The 19,533-nt window shown below is 36.1% G+C and overlaps 1 protein-coding gene across 2 annotated transcripts in view; it reads left to right on the top strand.

Annotated features, from left to right (window-relative positions):
• ldlrad4b (low density lipoprotein receptor class A domain containing 4b) overlaps window positions 1-19,533 on the top strand; it is a 105,945-nt gene that overhangs the window by 60,014 nt on the left and 26,398 nt on the right. Inside the window, 1 exon segment of one of the 2 annotated variants that reach the window (NM_001326526.1) lies at window positions 10,732-11,000. The exons of the other annotated variant lie outside the window; for it this stretch is intronic. Coding sequence (NP_001313455.1) covers window positions 10,931-11,000 — 70 coding nt within the window. The 5' untranslated portion in view covers window positions 10,732-10,930. 2 annotated transcript variants of the gene reach the window in all.

Below are 19,533 nucleotides of genomic sequence, written 5' to 3'. Positions count from 1 at the left end.
GCTTTATTAAAAAACTGAAGTTTGTCAACTCATGGTCTGCCCTTAGGCCCAAATCCTTTTAGAAGGTCTGCCTTTCAAAACGATAAATTAATTAAGCTCATGTTCTTGGAGCATATGCTTGTGCTATATGCTTAACATTTGTTCAATGAATGTCCTTTATTATTAAAATTCTACATAAAAACCCATGCAGACCATACTGCATATTCTGGAGTCCTTTCTAAGAACCTTACTTAAGAAATCTTAGATGATTTGGAAGGTCTTTTAATCGTTATATGAGAAGAATATCTGTTCAGTGACTAAATATTTAAAGATTTAAAAACAAACAATAAAAGTTAGTATTTCATTCAAAATCTGGGTAACAAGAGTATGTTTTCGAGTGCCAGTCTGCAATCTTGCTGCTGCATTTTGGTTTCTTCTTTATTTACAATGGTTTTTAAAACAGCCCCAACAATCTCAACCCATTTGTGTAACAACAGCTGCTTCAGACACCTGATCTTAAGCTCAAGTATGATCAGATGGTCTTCTTTATTGATGGCCAATGAGGGAAAAATCAGCATACTGAACACAAAAACACCTCACTTTGAACAGCCAAGATTGATTTGCAGACAGTGTGTGAATAGCTCCAAAGGGATCTATTGTTTTGAGCGGCATCACATTGTACATTCACAAGGGTTAAGTGTACTCAGTGATAAAGGACGATGATTCTCTAAAAGCCAACATAAAATCACTGTAAAACTAATCTTGTGTGCTAAATTTCAAATAGTCTGAAGTCATACAAGGACTAACATGTAAGCTTTTATTCATGGAAAGTCTTTCTTGCTGGGATGATCAACTTTCACTTTTGACGTATACAGAGTAGTCTATAAATGTGTCATTGCATGTTTACTGAACCCAAAAAGAAAATTACAGGATGTTGAAAGACACAAGAATGAGTAAATAACGCACAAAAGAAATAGGTTTGTTTAAACTACTTATTAAAAGGGCTGAAACAACACTTTGTTTATTATGACTGCTTAATTGTTATGTTATGTATAATTTAAATTAAATTAGTAAAAACTAATGTTAATTAATTATTTTTCATTTTGCCCAAATACAAATCGATTATATAGAACCCAGTATTTTTTACAGTCAATGACTGTTTTCATTTTGGCAGGGAAACCATAGTTTATACGTATACTTTTCAACTTATCGTGTGAAAACAAACACAGGCATGTATCATGTTTCTAGTGTTCACCTTTCTTTCTTTTACAAGCATTTGTGTTTCGTTGTTTAAATATGCCACCTATAACATTCCCTAACAGTATTGAGTCAAATCCCAGGTCGGTCTCTTCCATTTAGCATGCTGAGATGTCAACTGGACATATGAAGTGCTGTTATTAATAAAGTCTTTTTTGCTAGAATGATCAACATTCGGCAGCAAGGTGGCTCAGTGGTTAGCACTGTCACCTCACTGCAAGAAGGTTTTTGGTTCAGATCCCAGCTGAGCCAGTTGCCATTTGTGTGTGGAGTTTGAATATGAGAGTGTATAGGTGAATCCCAGTAATGGATTGTGTCTGGGCGGGCATCTGTTGGGTAAAACAGTGATCCTTATCCACCGAGCCGTGGACCAGTACCGGTCCGGTCCAAACTTCTTGGAAAGTTTCTTTGCAAAGGGGAAATGACCCAGTGAAGGACTCGCAAACTGCCAAGGAATCGACTCGCAACCCATTTGTCAACAACTGGTGAATCCACCTCGTCTATGCTAGAAAATCAACTGCTGGAGATTGCAACTGACGGCAGCCTATGTTCGCATATGGCTTTTCTAAAGTTCGCACAGATTTGTTATTTCAATGGAGGTGTGTGGCTTTTGCTCCTGATGTGCTCACGCCTTCCAGACACACCCAGTTGAATGAATGTCGCGAGCGCACCATGAGTCACGTGACAAGAACTGACCTATCAGTTTCTTACTTGGTATGGAATATACATATTTTTATAGACTAATTATATCAGACAAACACCCAAACACTGTTGTATTTTGTAATTTAATCCGTAAATAAAACTTGTATCAGAGTGACAGCAATGTTTTTTTCAGTTTGTCATCATCTGAGAAAACAATTAATGGTTGCCTAGCAACCCACAAACTACACCCCCTGCCCCAGTCCGCAGTAAAATTGTCAAGTGTTGACTTGTCCATGCTTGATAAGTTTGAGGACCACTGGCATAAAACGTATGCTAGAATAGTAGGCGGTTCATTCCGCTGTGGTGACCCCTGATAAATAAGGAACTAAGCTAAAGGAAAATGAATGAATGATTAACATTCACTTTCAAAGCATATAGATTAGCCTATAAATGTGTCATTGCATGTTCACTGAACACACAAAAAAGTTACAGGTTGTCGAAAGACACAAGAATTGATTAAATGATTACAGTTTTCATTTTTGGTGGGAGAACCATACTTTTTTAAAATTATTTAAAACTACTCAAGAAACATCAGTTACCTGAACTTATCTTGTGAAAACAAACAGACATTTATCATGTTTCTAGAGTTCGCATTTAGTTTTTTTGAATATGCCACCTTCAAAGTTCTCCAACATTATTATGTCAATTGAGTGCGCACACTTTCGTTCTGTCCAATCAGAAGTTCACAAGCAAACTATGCAGAAAACCCACAATCAGAAGCCACTTCAGAAGCATTAATAGACGAATTAATATCAAAGAAAAACGGCACATCTGTAATATGGGAATATCTTTGTTTCAATGTCACAGACACCAAACAAAACCAGGTAATTTGTAAGAGCTGTCACAGAATTGTTGTCCTTGCATGAGAAAATTAAACAACCGTCACCTAAAAAAGCACCACAAGCCTCTATATGAGGAGCATCTTGCTAAAAAGTCAACTAAAAGTATTGCCAGTGACGCTCAATCTAGCAAACAAAGTTCAATTTCAGAGTTGTTTGCTAATATAAGTTGATATCTTTTCAATTCCTTTTTTTAACCAACAATCGTTGCATTTTAGCAGTAAGAAGCTATGATACAGAATATTGAGCTAAAACTTGACTACAAAATTAAATCTTAAATCAAATCGAAATATCTGTCAAAACAATCGAAATTTGACATTTTCCCCAAATCGGACAGCCCTTGCATGATCACATCAAAAACATCACAGGGTTTGAGTAAATAATTACTTTTCATTTTTAGCGGGAGAACTTTTCTTTTTTTAATATTTAAAGCTACACAAGAAACATCAGCAACCTAAATTCATCTTGTGAAAACAAACACAGGCCCTCATCGCATTTCTTTCTAGTGTTTGCCTTGCTTTCTTTTACTTTTAGGGTTTTGAATATGACCACCTTTAAAGTTCTCCAACAGTCAAATCCCAGGTTAGTCTCTTCTATTTGTTAGCACGCCGAGATGTCAAGCGGACATATGGAGTGCTGTTATTATTTAATGAGGTTTTTATAGTATTTTGCTCCGTCCGGGAGTCGAATCCGACAGCCTGCTGGGTTGTGGCCCACTTCTCCAAACAACAGTTATTTGTCGTCGCTTTGATGGCCGTTTGCAGTTGCGATGTCTGTATTAGCACGGCGATGATGTGTCGTAAAGGGGGTCCGAGAGCACGCAGGTGTTGTCCGCGAGGCCGTATGGCAGCGTCCGGGGAAGGAAGTGTTGCCATGTGGCTCGTTAGCAAAATGCTAATTATGTTGTCAGCATCATTAGGAGTCACAACAGCAGCCATTTTGGGAGTTTCGGTGCCTGCTGTTCTTCCTGTTGTGCCCCTGTGTGTGTGCGCCAGTGCAGGAGGCTGGCATTAAACCTAGACATTACCTCACTCCTGGGCAGACGACCCATTACGATGCTCAGCAGGCTGCAGGAGAGAGGTGAAGGAAAAAAAAAAAACCTCAATACCTGATGATTATATACACACTCCCGCACACACTGCAGTGCATCACATCTGCAGGCGGCCCATCTTGGCTTTGCAAGATAGCAATCCCCCCAGTCATAAACTCTTCTCGCACAAGCAGACAATTTCCCCCTCGCTCTCCGTCTCACACGCCACATCCTGCAGGGATTTGTGCGAATATCACAGAACGCAGGTTGCAGATGGGGGAAGCGGCTGCCATTTTTATTCTTGCAGTTATATTACAGGTTATAACTGGAATGTTTTCACATGTCTGCGTCTCGCTGTTTCTCAGGACTTTCCCTCTGTCGACAGACCCGGTTGCACAATTTTATAGCTGCCACATAGACATGGGATGGTTTGTGAGGGGGAGGAAGAAGAAAAACGAAAAGAAAAGAAACCTGTCATCAAGTGAAGCTCACCATGTAATTTAGTTCTTGCAGTAATCTGTAAAACAGCACTGGCATTCTGAGGATCTGGTCATCAGCTGGTTGTTGCACATATCGGATCTTGTAATGTTTGTTATGAACTCTTAGGTAAACTGTCAGGCTTCTTGTAGAATGTGTTCAGAGGTGACAAGAGCACCATTGTGGGATCTTTTCTAGTTATTAGTTACTTGTTCATAGGGCTTCTATTTTGGGGGATGCATCGATATGGAGTTTTTGACTGAAAACTGACAACTCATTGGATTTGGAGGTTGATAGGCTAGGCAAGGCAAGTTTATTTATATAGCTCATTTCATACACTGGTAATTTAAAGTGCTTTACATAAACAAGAAATAAAAATTACGAGTAAAAAAAATGTTAAAAACAGATAAGGTGCTAAAACAGGTTATAAAAGAATGAAAAAGAAAAGGAAGGCATAGTGTGATTTATCAGAAGTAGCACAGTGCTTATTCAGTATAGGCACAGCTAAACAGATGCGTTTTCAGTTTTGATTTATATGTACCTAATATTGGAGCACATTTGATCATTTCTGGAAGCTGATTCCAGCAACTGGAAGTGTAGTAGCTGAAGGCCGATTCACCCTGCTTTCACTGAACTATTGGAATTTTTAATTTACTTAATACTAAAGATCTGAGTGATCTGTTAGGTTTGTTTTCAGTGAGCGTATCTGTATTGTATTGAGGTCCTTGGTCATTTAGTGATTTATTGACAAGTTATAATACTTTAAACTTTATTCTGAATGTGACTGGGAGCCAATGTAAAGACCTGAGGACTGGTGTGATGTGTTCTGATTTTCTGGTTCTGGTCAGAATCCTGGCAGCAGCGTTCTGGATGTGCTGTAACTGTCTGACTGTGTTTTTGGGAAGGCCCATGAGAAGTCCATTATAGTAATCCAGCCTGCTGGTGATTAAAGCATGAACAAGTTTCTCAGTTCTCAGTGGAAACAAAGCATCTAAAAGTTTTTGAGATGAAAGTATGCTGATTTAGTTACTGCTTTGACATGACTACTGAAATTCAGATCTGACTCCAGAATCACACCAAGATTCCTGACCTTATTTTTTAGCCAAGGTGCGCATTCACCTTGAGAAGGTGAAGGCGATATATTCGTTGATGAATGAAGATACAAATTTTTCTAATTTTTTTTTCTGCATGATTGCAAAAAAAAAAAAAAAATAGCATACAGTGAACACTTTATTTTAAAACCTTAATTTAAAAACTTAAACTTAAACCAATCTCTTAACTTTACTAATCCACTTTTCTATATCAGTGTCCTCTTATAATAGCCTCATAACATTACCCAAAATCAAAATACTAGTAAAATTAAAAAAACAACAAAAAAAAAAGATATCGATATCATTAAAAATACTGTTTATCAGCCGCTACCAGTATTTCATGCCTACCTAGTAGAGCTGCACAATATTAAAAAAGATCTGATATTGCAATATTTTATTTTTTGCAATAAATATTTTATTTTTTAAATTTTAAGCTTGAATAGCACTATTTGACGTTTTTCTGGGGTGTCTAACAGTATTTAGGTACAGAAATTGAATAATCACAATGCAAAAAAAAACTTTTCTTTATCTTTTCTCGTTTCTAGTATAAATATCCACACTGAGGAAGGCTTTGTGCCGAAACGTCTGTTTGTCTGTTATCACCCGTAAAATGTAAGAAAAAGTAAAAATAAACAGAGTACGAAGCAATTGAGTGCGAATCATTATTTTCTTTAGTATAAATATCTAAAAATAAATCTTAGATCAATAAGAATATAGTTTTTTTTCACCTTTAGAAGTAATTATCAATTAATTAAAAGTTTTTTCCTAAAACAAGTAAAATTCTCTGCCAGTGGGTAAGTAAAATAATCTTGTTTTTGCTTTGAAATGTAGATATTTAGACTAGAAACAAGACAAAAAAATTTTAAGTGAGAAAAACTTATTTTTTGTGTAAAATGTAAAAATTCCATATAAATACAATAATTAAATACAATTCTGTAGTTACTAGTCAACTGTAAAGCTCAAAATTGTATATCTTGTGATGTGACTATTACATTGGGATGTAATGATTAACCAATTTCACTATTAACCACGCTTTAATTCGTCATGGTTAATTAATCGTAAATACTTCTTAACTTCCGTGTTTCTGCACAGAACAAATTTTTGCAACTAAACAAAGTTACACCATCTGTGTTCTAGCTTGAAGTTCCGAGCGTGTACCCCGAGACTAATACTCATGCACACTGAATGAACTATGGCTGAGGCTATTAACTAAGGGCCGTTGTCAAACTGCGTCTTTTGCGCTTGCGCATATCACATTTTTCCGGTGAACCTAGTTGAAAGAATGCCGCGATTCACATGACAACTGATTGATCAGTTATCTCTGCATTCGGGTGGGTGCTCCAGTTTCCCCCACAGTCCAAAGACATGCGGTACAGGTAAATTGGGTTGGCTAAATTGTCCGTAGTGTATGAGTGTGTGTGAATGAGGGTTTGTGGATGTTTCCCAGAGATGGCTTGCGGCTGGAAGGGCATCCGCTGCGTAAGAATGAGCTGGATAAGTTGGCGGTTCATTCTGCTGTGGCGACCCCAGATTAATAAAGAGACTAAGCCGCTAAGAAAATAAATGAATGAATGAAACTAATTTTAGTAAAGTTTCTTATAAAGAGATGTTACTTTTTAAGATGCTAAAGTTCAGCTAAATGTTTCACTGTCCATCCTAAATAAAAAATTACTCAATAGAATGATTTATTTAAATTTTTGACTATAATGTTTATCAGAAATAACCATTTTTACCTTTTAGCAGCATAGGCATCATTGCCGAGAATGTGAATACAGCTATGAAAAGAAACTAGGGACTACTAGAAAAAGACCGGTTTCTCATTTTATGATTGTGTTTGAGTAAATTGCAGGTTTTGTTGTATTGCTGTAAACTATTGATATCCATATGAAATGTAAAATAAAAATGTTGTCATTTAAAGCTTTTTTGTTGTATAAAATAACAAAAGGCTATTTTTAGACGTTTCTATTAGTTTTAAGACAACACTATATCATTAATTCACTCCAAATATTACGCAAAGTCATTTCTCCAAGCCCCAGTTTACATGTTAGACACTTTTTCTTTCAAAACAGTAGCAGTAACTAGCCTGTAGTTAAGCTGTATGAGAGCAGTTTGTGTTGTGTGTTTGACAACAAATGTGTTTGTTCAGAAAATGCCAGAATTAAACGCATGGGTCTGACAGTAATTGCAGATTCAACAGCTCAGAAAGCACTTCAAAAATTCCATTCCAGTAGCTCTGTATCTTGGAGCTCAAAAAATAAAACAATGGTATAAAACAGCATCTAGTGAATTACAATTGTCACAAAGAGGTGAGATGTTTTGGAAGATTCTATATATATTTTTTTTTTCAGTACTGTAATCTTTGGGTGATTATCGATGCTGAAATATATCATTTCAGCATCGATTAAGCAGTGCGATCATTCAGAATAGGCACATCGAGTATACACAAGTCTGGATCATAATTTATCATTTTGCAAGTGTTCTTGAGGCCTGTGATTATGTGTGTTGTTAAAAGCATTCAGCATCAAGACATTGTATCGTTTGTAACTGATAAGTTAATAACAATTCATTTTATTGATTGTTTCTAAAATGAAGACTATAAAGTATTATTTTACATTTGATTCTTCAATTACTGTATACCTGAATACAGTTTGACTGCTCGGAAAACAACAAAATGTTGTTTGTTTAATTTGTGTATTTTTCTTTATTGAGTTTATCTATGCTCGTAGATTGTTTATTATAATGCTCTCCCCTGCAGAATCATCCAAATCAATCTACAATTATTAATTTTCTCCAAATAGTTATTCAACTCATCTGGCGAAGTTGTATTCATATCGCAATATATAATACAGAAAAGAAATACTACAGTGTTAGATGTTTTTAATATTGTACAGTCCTACTTAAAATAAGATCTAGAAATAATAGGGGGCTCATTAATGTCCTTTCCATGCTTTTTAATTAAAATATTTAAACCCAACCAATTAAAGCATTTGTAATTCTAACTCATTTTCTTAGTCTGAAATGCTGTAATTGACTTTATTCATTTGGATGAAATGTCTTCAGACCTTCATAGGATAAGACAAATCTTAACAGTTTACTCAAGACCCATACGTTATAAATGCAGTAATTTCAGAAAATTCTTATTTTTTCTACAGCTGTACATTCAAATCAAAATCTGGTCTAGAATTCATCATTGAGTTCTCTCTTTTTCCAACAAAGAGTCCTTGACCTGATAATGTTGAAGATACCTGCTGCCATAGAAATGTTTCTAAGCAAGGAACGGTGGACACTAGGTGGCACTAAACCCATATGGTTTAACTTTTTTTTCCTTTTTTTTATGCAAGCTGAAATTGTTGGTTTCTATCATTAAAAAAGAGCATAGTTTCTCACTTTAATGTTTTACATTTTAATGTTCTTGATATTTTTTCTGTTGTTGAAATAAATCACAACAGGTTTCTCTTACTTCATGCTTCAGTAGCATTAGCATGCTGAGAGAATCTACCTTATTGCCCCAGAGATTTCCTCCTCCTCAGACAGCCATTCAAATTCAGACTTGACCCCTAAACCCCCGCTCCCACTCCCTCTCTCTCCATGTCTGCTGGAACAGGGGGGGTGGTTGTGTCTGTCTGCATATACGTGTGTCGGGATACACTCCACTTCCAGACTAGACCTCAGACAGATAAATGTCATTATATTCCCCCGAGGGATGAATTACTAACAAGGGGTGAAATTTTAAAAGTTGAAATTTCATGTCGGCATCTATATGACCGCAGGAATTCTAGACATGTTTTTATTCAGAGGATATAAGTATTGTTGTGGTCATAATTTTGAGATTTTTATTTATTTATTGTTATTGAAAGGCTGTTTTTGGCTAATAAAAATTTAAAAATTTACTGTTGTAATGATGGGTTTTTAAATGCAACAAAATGTGCAAATTTAACACATTTAACTTTACTGCTTTAAAGAAATCAGATGCATTTAATTGAAAGTGGCAAGACATTTATTTTGTATGAAATATTATTTTATTTTTATTTTTTTATTTCACCTTTATTTATTTCAGTTGTGACATTTGAACAATTATTTATTAATAATATTATAAACATTCATTCATTCACTCATTCATTCATTCATTCATTCATTTATTCATTCATTATGTTTTCGGCTTAGTCTCTTTATTAATCTGGGGTCGCCACAGCGGAATCTGATGTTAAATTAATTTAAAAACAATAAATGTTTTCTTAAGGACTGAATTGACAAATTAAAAATGTATAAAATACTTGCCATCATAGGAACAAATTACATATTAAAACTGAAATTGATACATTTAAATTTAAGTCAAGTCAAACTTTGTTTATATAGACCACTTTTTAAAAACAAGTGAGCCAACGTGCTGTACAGAAATATACAACGAAATAAGCATAATAGTAAATAAAATAACCAGTTATTAAGCTCAGGTGTCAAATGCCAATGAAAAAAAAATGTTTTAGGAGCTGATTTAAATGAGAACATGGAAGAGGCCTGTGTAACGGGCAGCAGCAAAATCATTCCAAAGTCTAGAACCTACCACACCGGGATAATAGTAAAATGGTCAAATTGCGTCATGTGCCTCTCTAAATTTCTGTATTCATACCTCCTCAATACCAGATTGCAGTAAAATCATGTAAATTGACTTTTGAAGCATAGGACAAGCTTCATTAATTGTTATTTGTATTATTAGCTGTTTAAAACCTTTTTTCATGTTTTTAAAAGCACGAAACAGAATTAGTGCTGTTCAGTACATGCTCTCTATGGATGTACGTTCCGACCAATTTCAAGAGCAGATCTACGCCCTTGACCTGATAGTCCCTTACATACAGCGCATTACAGTAATCTAATCAAGTGGTCATAAAAACATGGATTACTGTTTCAAACTGTTTCAAAACCTCCAAAAAAAAAACTTTTATTGACGGCGTAAGCACCAAACTTTACACCAAATTGCACAACATGTACCACCACTTCCTCCACTTTAGCCCAGTCTGGATTTGTGTGTTTAAGCATTGCCCCACAATAAAAACCTATATAGCCGGCAGGTTATTTATAGCCGGACTGTAGTGGGACTGAGAGGTGGGGGGTGTGAGTGCTGTAGTTCTGGACACATGTGCTCTGTGTCGCCAGACAGCGGGTCAAGCCAAGGTCAGACCCCTACAATGCTCGCCTTGACTGCTTGTGTCTGGCATTAATGGGGAGGTGTAACACTAGACACCCGTGCGCTGTGCTCGACCACCCCCTTCAGCTGAGAGAGAGAGAGAGAGAGAGAGGGAGGGGGGAGAATAGCTCCGTCAGCTCCATCTCACAAACACTCTGCTTTCTGTCTTCAACCGAAGGGTCAGAGAAAGAGACCGAGAGCTGAGCAGTTGAGTTTAGTCAGTCAGACGCAAGTGAAGCGCTTCCCCGAGAGCATGTAGAGAATCAAAACAGCATGTCAAGGCTTCTGCCGAGGGCTTTCAGTCTCGGCGCGGGCTGTTGGACGTTCACACACCGGCTGGATCGCGCACCGGTTTAAGTCTCTCTCGTGCTCCATGCGAAACCTCACCGCACCGGATGGCTCTAACGTCACATGCGGATCCCAACTCCAGGGAATGGAGATTTGTAAGTGTTTTTTGACTTATTATGTCAGACTTGCTTGCATTTGTGACGTGTGCATATGCGACTGGAGCTGTAGCTTGTAGTTTAACTCTTGAGTATTTGCCTTAATTTCGCCCGCAGTCACGTCTGGCTGTCAGGACTGATCAGCTGCTTCACGCGCATTACATTTCTGTGTATGTCTGATCTTGGCTCGCTTGCGCCTCTGCAATCTGCTTTTGAATGCGATTGGTATATGTGAACTTAGGAGACGGTGTTGATCTGGGGCAAATGTCTATTACTTTATACAAAGAAGACACAAGAATGATGGTTTAAGAAGAGACATTTATGGATTGTTGTTTGGAGATGTTTATATTCATAGCATTTGTTTAGCATTCATTTCTTGGTCAGGTTGAGTTTGTTGAAAATGGAATTTCGTATTTACTTTAGATAAGACTTAGTTTGTGTAGATATATGACTGTATTAGCCATTGTTTTAAGTCTTCTTAAATAAAATTATACTAAGTTATTAGACACTACCATTCAAAAATGTAAGTTAAAATGGAAAACAGTGCTTTGTTAGGGTTAGGGTTTGCATTTAACGTCTGCATGACGTTGTGGGGTAATTAAAAAGATGCAATTATAAAAAAATGAATGCAAATTCAAGTTTAAAATGGCATGTTAATAAACTATTAAATTATATATATTACAACCAAATTACTACTAAATTATATATTACAACTACTGGCCTGGCAATCAGTTGTTGCTAGATCAGATATGGTTGCGGCCGGAAGTTAACGAAAATTATTTATATTATTTATTAAATTTCAAATGAATTGTTTGGTCTACCCCCACCTCAACTCTAAACCTAACCATCATAGTAACGTAAAAACAGTATTTGTACCGAGAATTATTTATGTTATCTGTTAAATTACCCAATAAATTGTATTTTTTAACATCTACTGCTACCCCTACCCTAAACCCAACCATCCAAGTACTGTAAAAATATTAATTATTGATATACAGTGTCCTAAAAAGTGCACTTCCTGCCGGCCATGTTCCTATCCAATCTTTACCCTGGCAATCCACTTGTTAAGTCGTGACGTATGGAATACCGTTTCTGTGTTAAAGCCCCCACTCATTTGAAATGTGAAAATATTCGTTCATGACCCCTTTTTAGTCATATCTTACATTAAAATGAATTTTGTATAAAATCATGGTGTACATATCAGTCTCTGGACTTGCTGCATCACAGACACCAATATTTAACAATTTATAAAAAAAATTAATCACTTTCTGCCCATCGGATATTAGGTATAGTTATATATATTGCGATCGTGATTTTCGAAAGTATTACATCGCTTTATAAACATTTATTATTAATTTGTTGAGTTTTCCCATACAGTCTGACAGAGCACTTGGACCAGAAAACCGCTTTGCATGACGTCACACTTAACAAGGGGATACAAGATTGATCATAATTTTTGATTGTTATGGGTTGTGTGATACTTTTATAAAACATACGGTTTAGTACATTACTATCAAGTATACTTATATTTAACAAGGATGATCAAAAGTGAAAGGCATTTATAATGTTGAGGTAAAAAATTAAATGAAATGAGAATTAAATCTGCATATTAGATTGGTTTCTGAAAGGTAATGTGACACTAAAGACTGAAGAAAAATTGGTTGTACCACCATAGAAATACATTTGTCTTTTTTTTCTTTTAAATTGTGATAACATTTCACAATTTCAGTTTTTTTTGTGCACTTTTTTTAATGCTTGTCTTAGAAGTTTGGTTGCTTCATTTGATTGCTACAGTAAGTTGTACTTGTTTACCAGTGAAATTCCTTCATCTGGAATGTCTTGGCTGCCATTTGGACGTACGATTTGATATTAAATTATAATTTGGCTGAAGCGTTGTATAACACTATTAGTACTTGTGTCTGAAGCGCTGCTGTCTGTCTAGATCTGATCTGGTGTTTGCTTTGTGCACTGGCCTGTCCATGATGGTTCTCTGAAACACAGACTCTTTCTCTGTTCTTGGAGTGAAAAGTTCATATTCTGTCTGGATCATAAATTATAAATTTAGGCCCGGGGAATTCCCGCTCAGCCTTTCAGCAGATTCTCCTACTCTTCACATGCTTCAGAATGTGGTGCTGCAAAACATGAATGTACAGCATGGTTTCAAATGTTTGCCGTATTTGGATACTTCAAATGCGCTTTCAAAACAGCCCAAAAGGTGCAGGTCTGACGGAAAATAATATATTGAAAGTTCCTAGTCGAATAAAATCCTCAGAAAGGGAGCCAAAGAGAAAAGCAGCCTCTCTCCCAGTCATGGCTTCACATTGAGCTCAACGCACTGAAAGCTGGGCCGGGTTAAGCAGCCCTGAGGTGCCACTATGAATTATTGATAAAGGCTAGTGTCGTCATGCCAGTCTGAGTGCTTTTGGCATTACCCAGGATGATCCGGATGCCCACGCACAATGCCCTGCTTTAGCAAGACTGGCCTCAGCTCAGTTCAGCTCAGATTCTGAAATGTAGCCGATGATTTAGATTTTTTTTTTTCATGTAATCGGATCTTTAATGTTGGCTTTGTGTTGTTGCATGACTTATTATTATAGCATTTTATTTGTCAAAGTCTTTAATGCAGTCTGCCTACAATTTTTAATTTGAGTCTTGATTTATTATGTTCAACAGTAATAAGCACTTGAGCCGAATTGTTTTTGGGTTCTGTTGTTTATTGTATGCTGTAGTATTAATGTGCAGTTAATAACGTAGCCTAGTTTTTTGTTTGTGTGTCTTTTTCAGGAAGAATAATTGGTTTTATTCAGTTACAGAACAGCTTTTTGTACTTTTCTTTCCCAGTGATGAATAAAAATAATAATCATTTGTTAACCATGGATGCATTTGTTTTTGAATGAACCATAATTATGGGAAATATTATTAGCAAGAAACAGTATATGAAGTGCCATCTGAAAATTTATTCTAATATTACCATTTTTTCTAAGGATTGTTTATCTTTGTTCAGACATTTCACTTATATTGTAAATAATCAGTGATGGAAAGAATACTAAAAACAGAATACTTAAGTAAAAGTACCATTACTTGCCTAAAAATGTAGTGTAGGTACAGTAAAAGTATCTGTTGTAAATATTACTCAAAGTACGAGTAAAAAGTAGACCATTTAAAAGTACTCAAGAGTAGTGAGTATTGCTCTGTGAAAAGCTGATGCATTTGCATGTAATTTGTGGATTTGTGTGTAAACGTAACATTCTGTTGTGCTTTAAGTTATTCGCCAGCAGGCACACAACGCCACAAAATATTTAAAATTAGGTTAGATTTAGGTTGTGACGTCAAAATTCAATGTCTAGCTAGTGTCCAAGTACAACGTTATTTTGATGTTCAATAACAACGTCAAATTACGTTAATATTTGGTTGATTGTAGGTTGTGTTGGGAAGTGACCAAAATCCAACGTCGATCCAACATTTAAAGCAAAGTTATATTGACATCAAATACTGAAATTTATTTGTAAGGTATGGCAATCAAAATCCAACGTTGGATAGATGTCATATAGTGGTAACGTCCACACAACGTCAAGCTGTAACATTATTAGATGTTAATTTTAGGTTGGACGTTGGATATTGACATAGGCTTGACGTTGGGTTCTGACATCAACCCGATTTTAATTTCCAAACAAAACGTCCCCATTTCCCCATGCCCGTTCCATGTCCCCACGATGCTGGGGTACAACATCAATCTGACGATATGTTGACATCTTATGCCTGCTTGGTGTTCAAGGCCATTTCAGTCATCAAACAGTAAACATCCGTCATCTTCTCATCAGTGACATGCATCTAAACAGTCTCTGGTTCAATACATGTAGGCTTTAAACATCTCCATTTTAAACAAGGTCTTCTTTTGGACACTTTTAATGCTTCCAAACAGTTTGGTGCGATTTACCTCTTTACTCCTATGTGCGATTTATTTGGACAGGAATCACAGGACTGGTTTTTATAATCCCCATAGACAAGAAAAATAAAGTAGTGGCTGCAGGTTGAAGGAAAGTAGTGGAGTAAAAGTACAGATACAACACTAAAAAATTACTTAAGTAAAAGTATACACATTTGTAAAACTATGCACAGTAATTTACAATGCTTGAGGAAAACTACTCAATTACAGTGTTTGTAACTCAAAAGATCAATTTGAGTATTTGTAATCTGGTACTTTACACCACTGTAAATGAGTTATTTTCAACATGAAATAACTGAACAAACATAAGAGGCTTAGAAAAAATGCTCATTTTAGAAGAAAATTGCTGATGACACGGAGGTTTTTGCATCTGAACTCTTCATAGGTTAGTTCATGTTAACTCAAAGTGCATACAATAATGTTAACATGCACAGAATTAAAGAGTTGAAGATGCATTATTAAATGAAGTACTATGATTTTTAAATGCTGTGCAAGCATTGTTTGTTATTTGTAAACATTAGTAAATGCATAACCATAAATGTATTACCTGTATTGTAAGGTTTTACCTAGTTATTGTATTAAAAATACAGTAAAAATAATAATTTAGCAAAATATACTTCAGTAGATTTGAAAAAAGCTGTTTATCACCATCACGTAACTGTATGAAGAGTCTTTATTCTGATCTTTAATGTCACATGATCCTCTAGAAACCATTCTTATATGCAGAGTCTTCAAGAGGTATTGATAACGCTTTAGCTAAGTCACAATTCAAGCTATTGACTATTGGCTTGTTGCTGGGATCAGACAGAATCTGCTGACATCTTTTGCTATTTTTGTGCAAAACTTTGTAAAAAAAAAAAAAAATTGAAAAAGCTGTGGATTTATAAGGAATGATTTTGCGAGTATCATAACTAAAAACTTAATATGTTAAATAAAAAAATAATATTTTTTTAACCTTTATTTAATGTTTACAATGCAAATCCAATTAGATCAACTTATTTGGTAAACAATGCAAGTCTGTCATTAAGTAAGTAAATCATATGAACAATTTCATATTAATCAATAATAATACTAAAAACAACACAATTTAAAAACAGAATAAATATAAATTTACACACATTTACACAAGTAAATAAATAGACTCGATGAAGGGCTAAAAATCAGCGTAAATTTGTGGATTTCTCAGCGTGCAGATTCCGTGTGAGCCTAAGATGTTAAGCATATTTAAAATATTATCTTGTATCCCTAACCCCAAACCTAAACCCTTACTTTTAATAAGCAGCTAATTAGCATTTTATTGGGCTAATAAATGACTCTTAGTTAAGGGTTATTCAATAGAATGAATTGTGACAAAATATGGCATTGCAGTAATATTTCTTGTTATTCTAAAATTTGAAAGCAGCTCTGCCGTTTCAAATTTATGTAACATAACAGCGCTTCTTCACAGTAACACTTAAACTCTTTAATCCACACGTCTTGGCTCCAAGCGATACTCAAACCTGTAACCCAGTGCGCGGCAAGCTCATGTTCAGCTTGAAGCTCTTAAAAGCAGACGTGCAGCTGGTGCAGGATCAGCCTGAGGGAGTGACTCATTAGCCACAACAGCCAGGGTATACCACAAAACGATCTGTGCTTCGTTAGAAATCCATACTTTGTTCTTCTTAGCACTAAACAGGACCACCCATGAAGGACGAAGAACTTTTTCGTAATAAGTCGAAGGGTGTGGCCAACAACGACAACACTGCTTTGAGAAATAAAGAAACGGCTTTCATTCTTCCTTCATACTTTTCTCCATCTCTCACTTTCTCTTTTCGCTGAACCCGCTTTTTGGTGAACTTTGTCCCAGTCAGTCTCTAATGTTCTCCGATGCTGTATAGTGTAATTCTCAGCACCAAAGCAAGCTCTTCCCCGCAAGTTCATCTGGCGGTCATGAAGGAATGTTTCAGAAAGCAAGCTTCTTTTCTTTTTTTTTTCTTCTTCTTCCCTCCCTCGTTCCAACAGATCTTTCAGAAACTCCCTTCACAGTTAAGTATGCCCTAAGGCAGACTGTTCCGCTTCTTGCACCTTTTAAAACAAAATAAAGACCAAAAAGAAAAAAAAGAAGAAGAAAAAAACGTGTCTGGCAAGGTTTTTATAATCCTGGTCATGGTTGTTAGAGTTTTGAGGGTTGTTGTTTAGACCACGGCGTGCGTGTTTAGGTCGCCACACCTCATCTCTTTTTGTCGCATCCACCCATAACCGTCCAAAATAAGCACTGGTTATATTTGGCTGAAGTGAACTGTGATCATGAGGAATCCGTAATTATACGTTATTGTCGTAAAGAAATGTTTCCAAAGCTAAAACTTTCGATATCTGCGCTCTTTTTAAAGCTTTGCCTCTTTGTCGTCATCTCCATTTGTAACCCGTAATGGCAGTTATTTGAGGAGTTATGAACTAGTATGGCTCCCGTAGTGTGGATAAAACATGTGTTGTTTTTTTTTGTAGTATGTGAGGATACTGTACTTCGCAACCACACATTGTCTGTCTTAAAGGTTTGACCCAAACAAGAATTTTCACCGGAGAATGCAGATTAAACAAACCAGTAAGATTGCTGCTGTTTTGAAGAACATAGAAGAAAAAACAAACTATTTCAACATCGTAATATATTGCCTTACCAATATTGATTAAATCTAAATATCGCTTAGCTTGCTACATTTATAGAAATGTGAAAAAAAGAATAATATTAGAACTTTAAAAAATCATTCAATTAAAGAACCGCTTGACTAACACTATGGCTGCTTGATTATAGAAAATATTATCAAACTTAAATTCTTCATTAGGCAATGCAGTGGCGCAGTAGATAGTGCTGTTGCTTCACTGCAAGAAGGTCGCTCGGTAGCTGGTTCGAACCTCGGCTCAGTTGGCGTTTCTGTGTGGAGTTTGCATGTTCTCCCTGCATTCGTGTGGGTTTCCTCCGGGTGCTCCGGTTTCCCCCACTGTCCAAAGACATGCGGTACAGGTGAATTTGGTTGGCTAAATTGTCCGTAGTGTATGAGTGTATGTGTGTCTGGATGTTTCCCAGAGATGGGTTGTGGCTGGAAGGGCATCCGCTGCGTAAAAACGTGCTGGATAAGTTGGCTGTTCATTCCGCTGTGGTGACCCCGGATTAATAAAGGGACTAAGCCGACAAGAAAATTAATAAAGGAATAAATTCTTCATTAGTGGGCCATATGACCAAAATCTTTTGGATATGATTAATTTAAAGGAATAAAGCCTGCTGCCACTTTAACAGTCACACTGATTCGATTTACTATTACACATACTAGCCACAGCCATATCACTATGCAGTCCAAGACCGTTTATTCACTGAAGCCAAGTAGGGTTGAGCCTTTTTGGTTCCCTGGATGGGAAACCTAATTGGAAAACTAGGTTGTTGTTGGAAGTGGTGTTAGTGAGGCCAGCAGGGGGCGCTCAACCTGTGGTCTGTGTGAGTCCTAATGTCCCAGTAAAGTGAAGGGGACTGTAAAGTGTCAGTGAACACTGTGTTTTGTATGAGACGTTAAACCAAGGTCCTGACTCTCTGTGGTCATTAAAATGCCATGGCATTTCTTGTAAAGGGTAAGGGTGTAACGCTGGCGTGTTCTGGCCAAGTTCCCTTACCCATCACGGCTTCCCAAACATTCCCATCCACCAAATTGGCTCCATCACTGTCTCTTCACTCCCCCAATAGCTGGTGTGTGGTAAGCGCACTGGCGTCGTTGTCCTGTGGCTGCCAAGTAGCATCGTATCATCCAAGTAGATGCTGCACACTGGTGGTGGTGTGGAGACCCCCCTTTATGATTTTGAGGCACTTTGGATGTATGGCCATACATAAATACCCACATTACATTACATACTGTTGCATTTTCATTCTCAACTCTTTATATTAATTTGTTCTATGGCAAGCAAAGGTTTGTATGAATAATAATCAAGCTCATTTTGACATTTAAATTAAATTTTTACATGTAAAAAAAAGACTTTCATGATCAACACAACATCTCTTTTGCACTTTTAAAAACATTAATAAATCTGAAACGCTTCAATAAATCAAGCACATCCTGTGTGTTACATAATTTTAGATCATTTCTATATGTAACTGGGCTTTGCGGAGGAACCAATGTGGACTGCTGGAAAGGGGCAGGCTATTAAACAATTAATTATTAATTAATTATTATTATTATTATTATTATTATTATTATTATTATTATTATTATTATTATTATTATTATTATTGGTAATGTAACAATATCAGCATACACTTTGTAACCATTACAATTCCATATGAAGAATGGGAGAAAATTGGTAAATAATATTTTCCTCCATTTAATGCACTCGAAGGCTAAATAATCAGTCAACTGCAGCATCCACATTCCACACATGCTACATATTGTATAAATGTGACTTCTAAATATAGACCTGACATAATAATCTAAAGACAATTGACTGCAAACACATATTACATTGAAAATCAACCAATACCACACAGATTAGAAAACATTTCATTACAAGCTGGTCATTATGAATCAGGCAAAGGTAAGAAGTTAGTTATGAACATTTGCTGTTATCTCC

Source organism: Danio rerio, chromosome 16 (genome assembly GCF_052040795.2).
Source record: "Danio rerio strain M-AB ecotype USA chromosome 16, GRCz13ab, whole genome shotgun sequence".
Lineage (NCBI taxonomy): Eukaryota > Metazoa > Chordata > Actinopteri > Cypriniformes > Danionidae > Danio > Danio rerio.
Note: the sequence above shows the minus strand (reverse complement) of the source record. Positions and strands in the feature narration are given on the sequence as shown.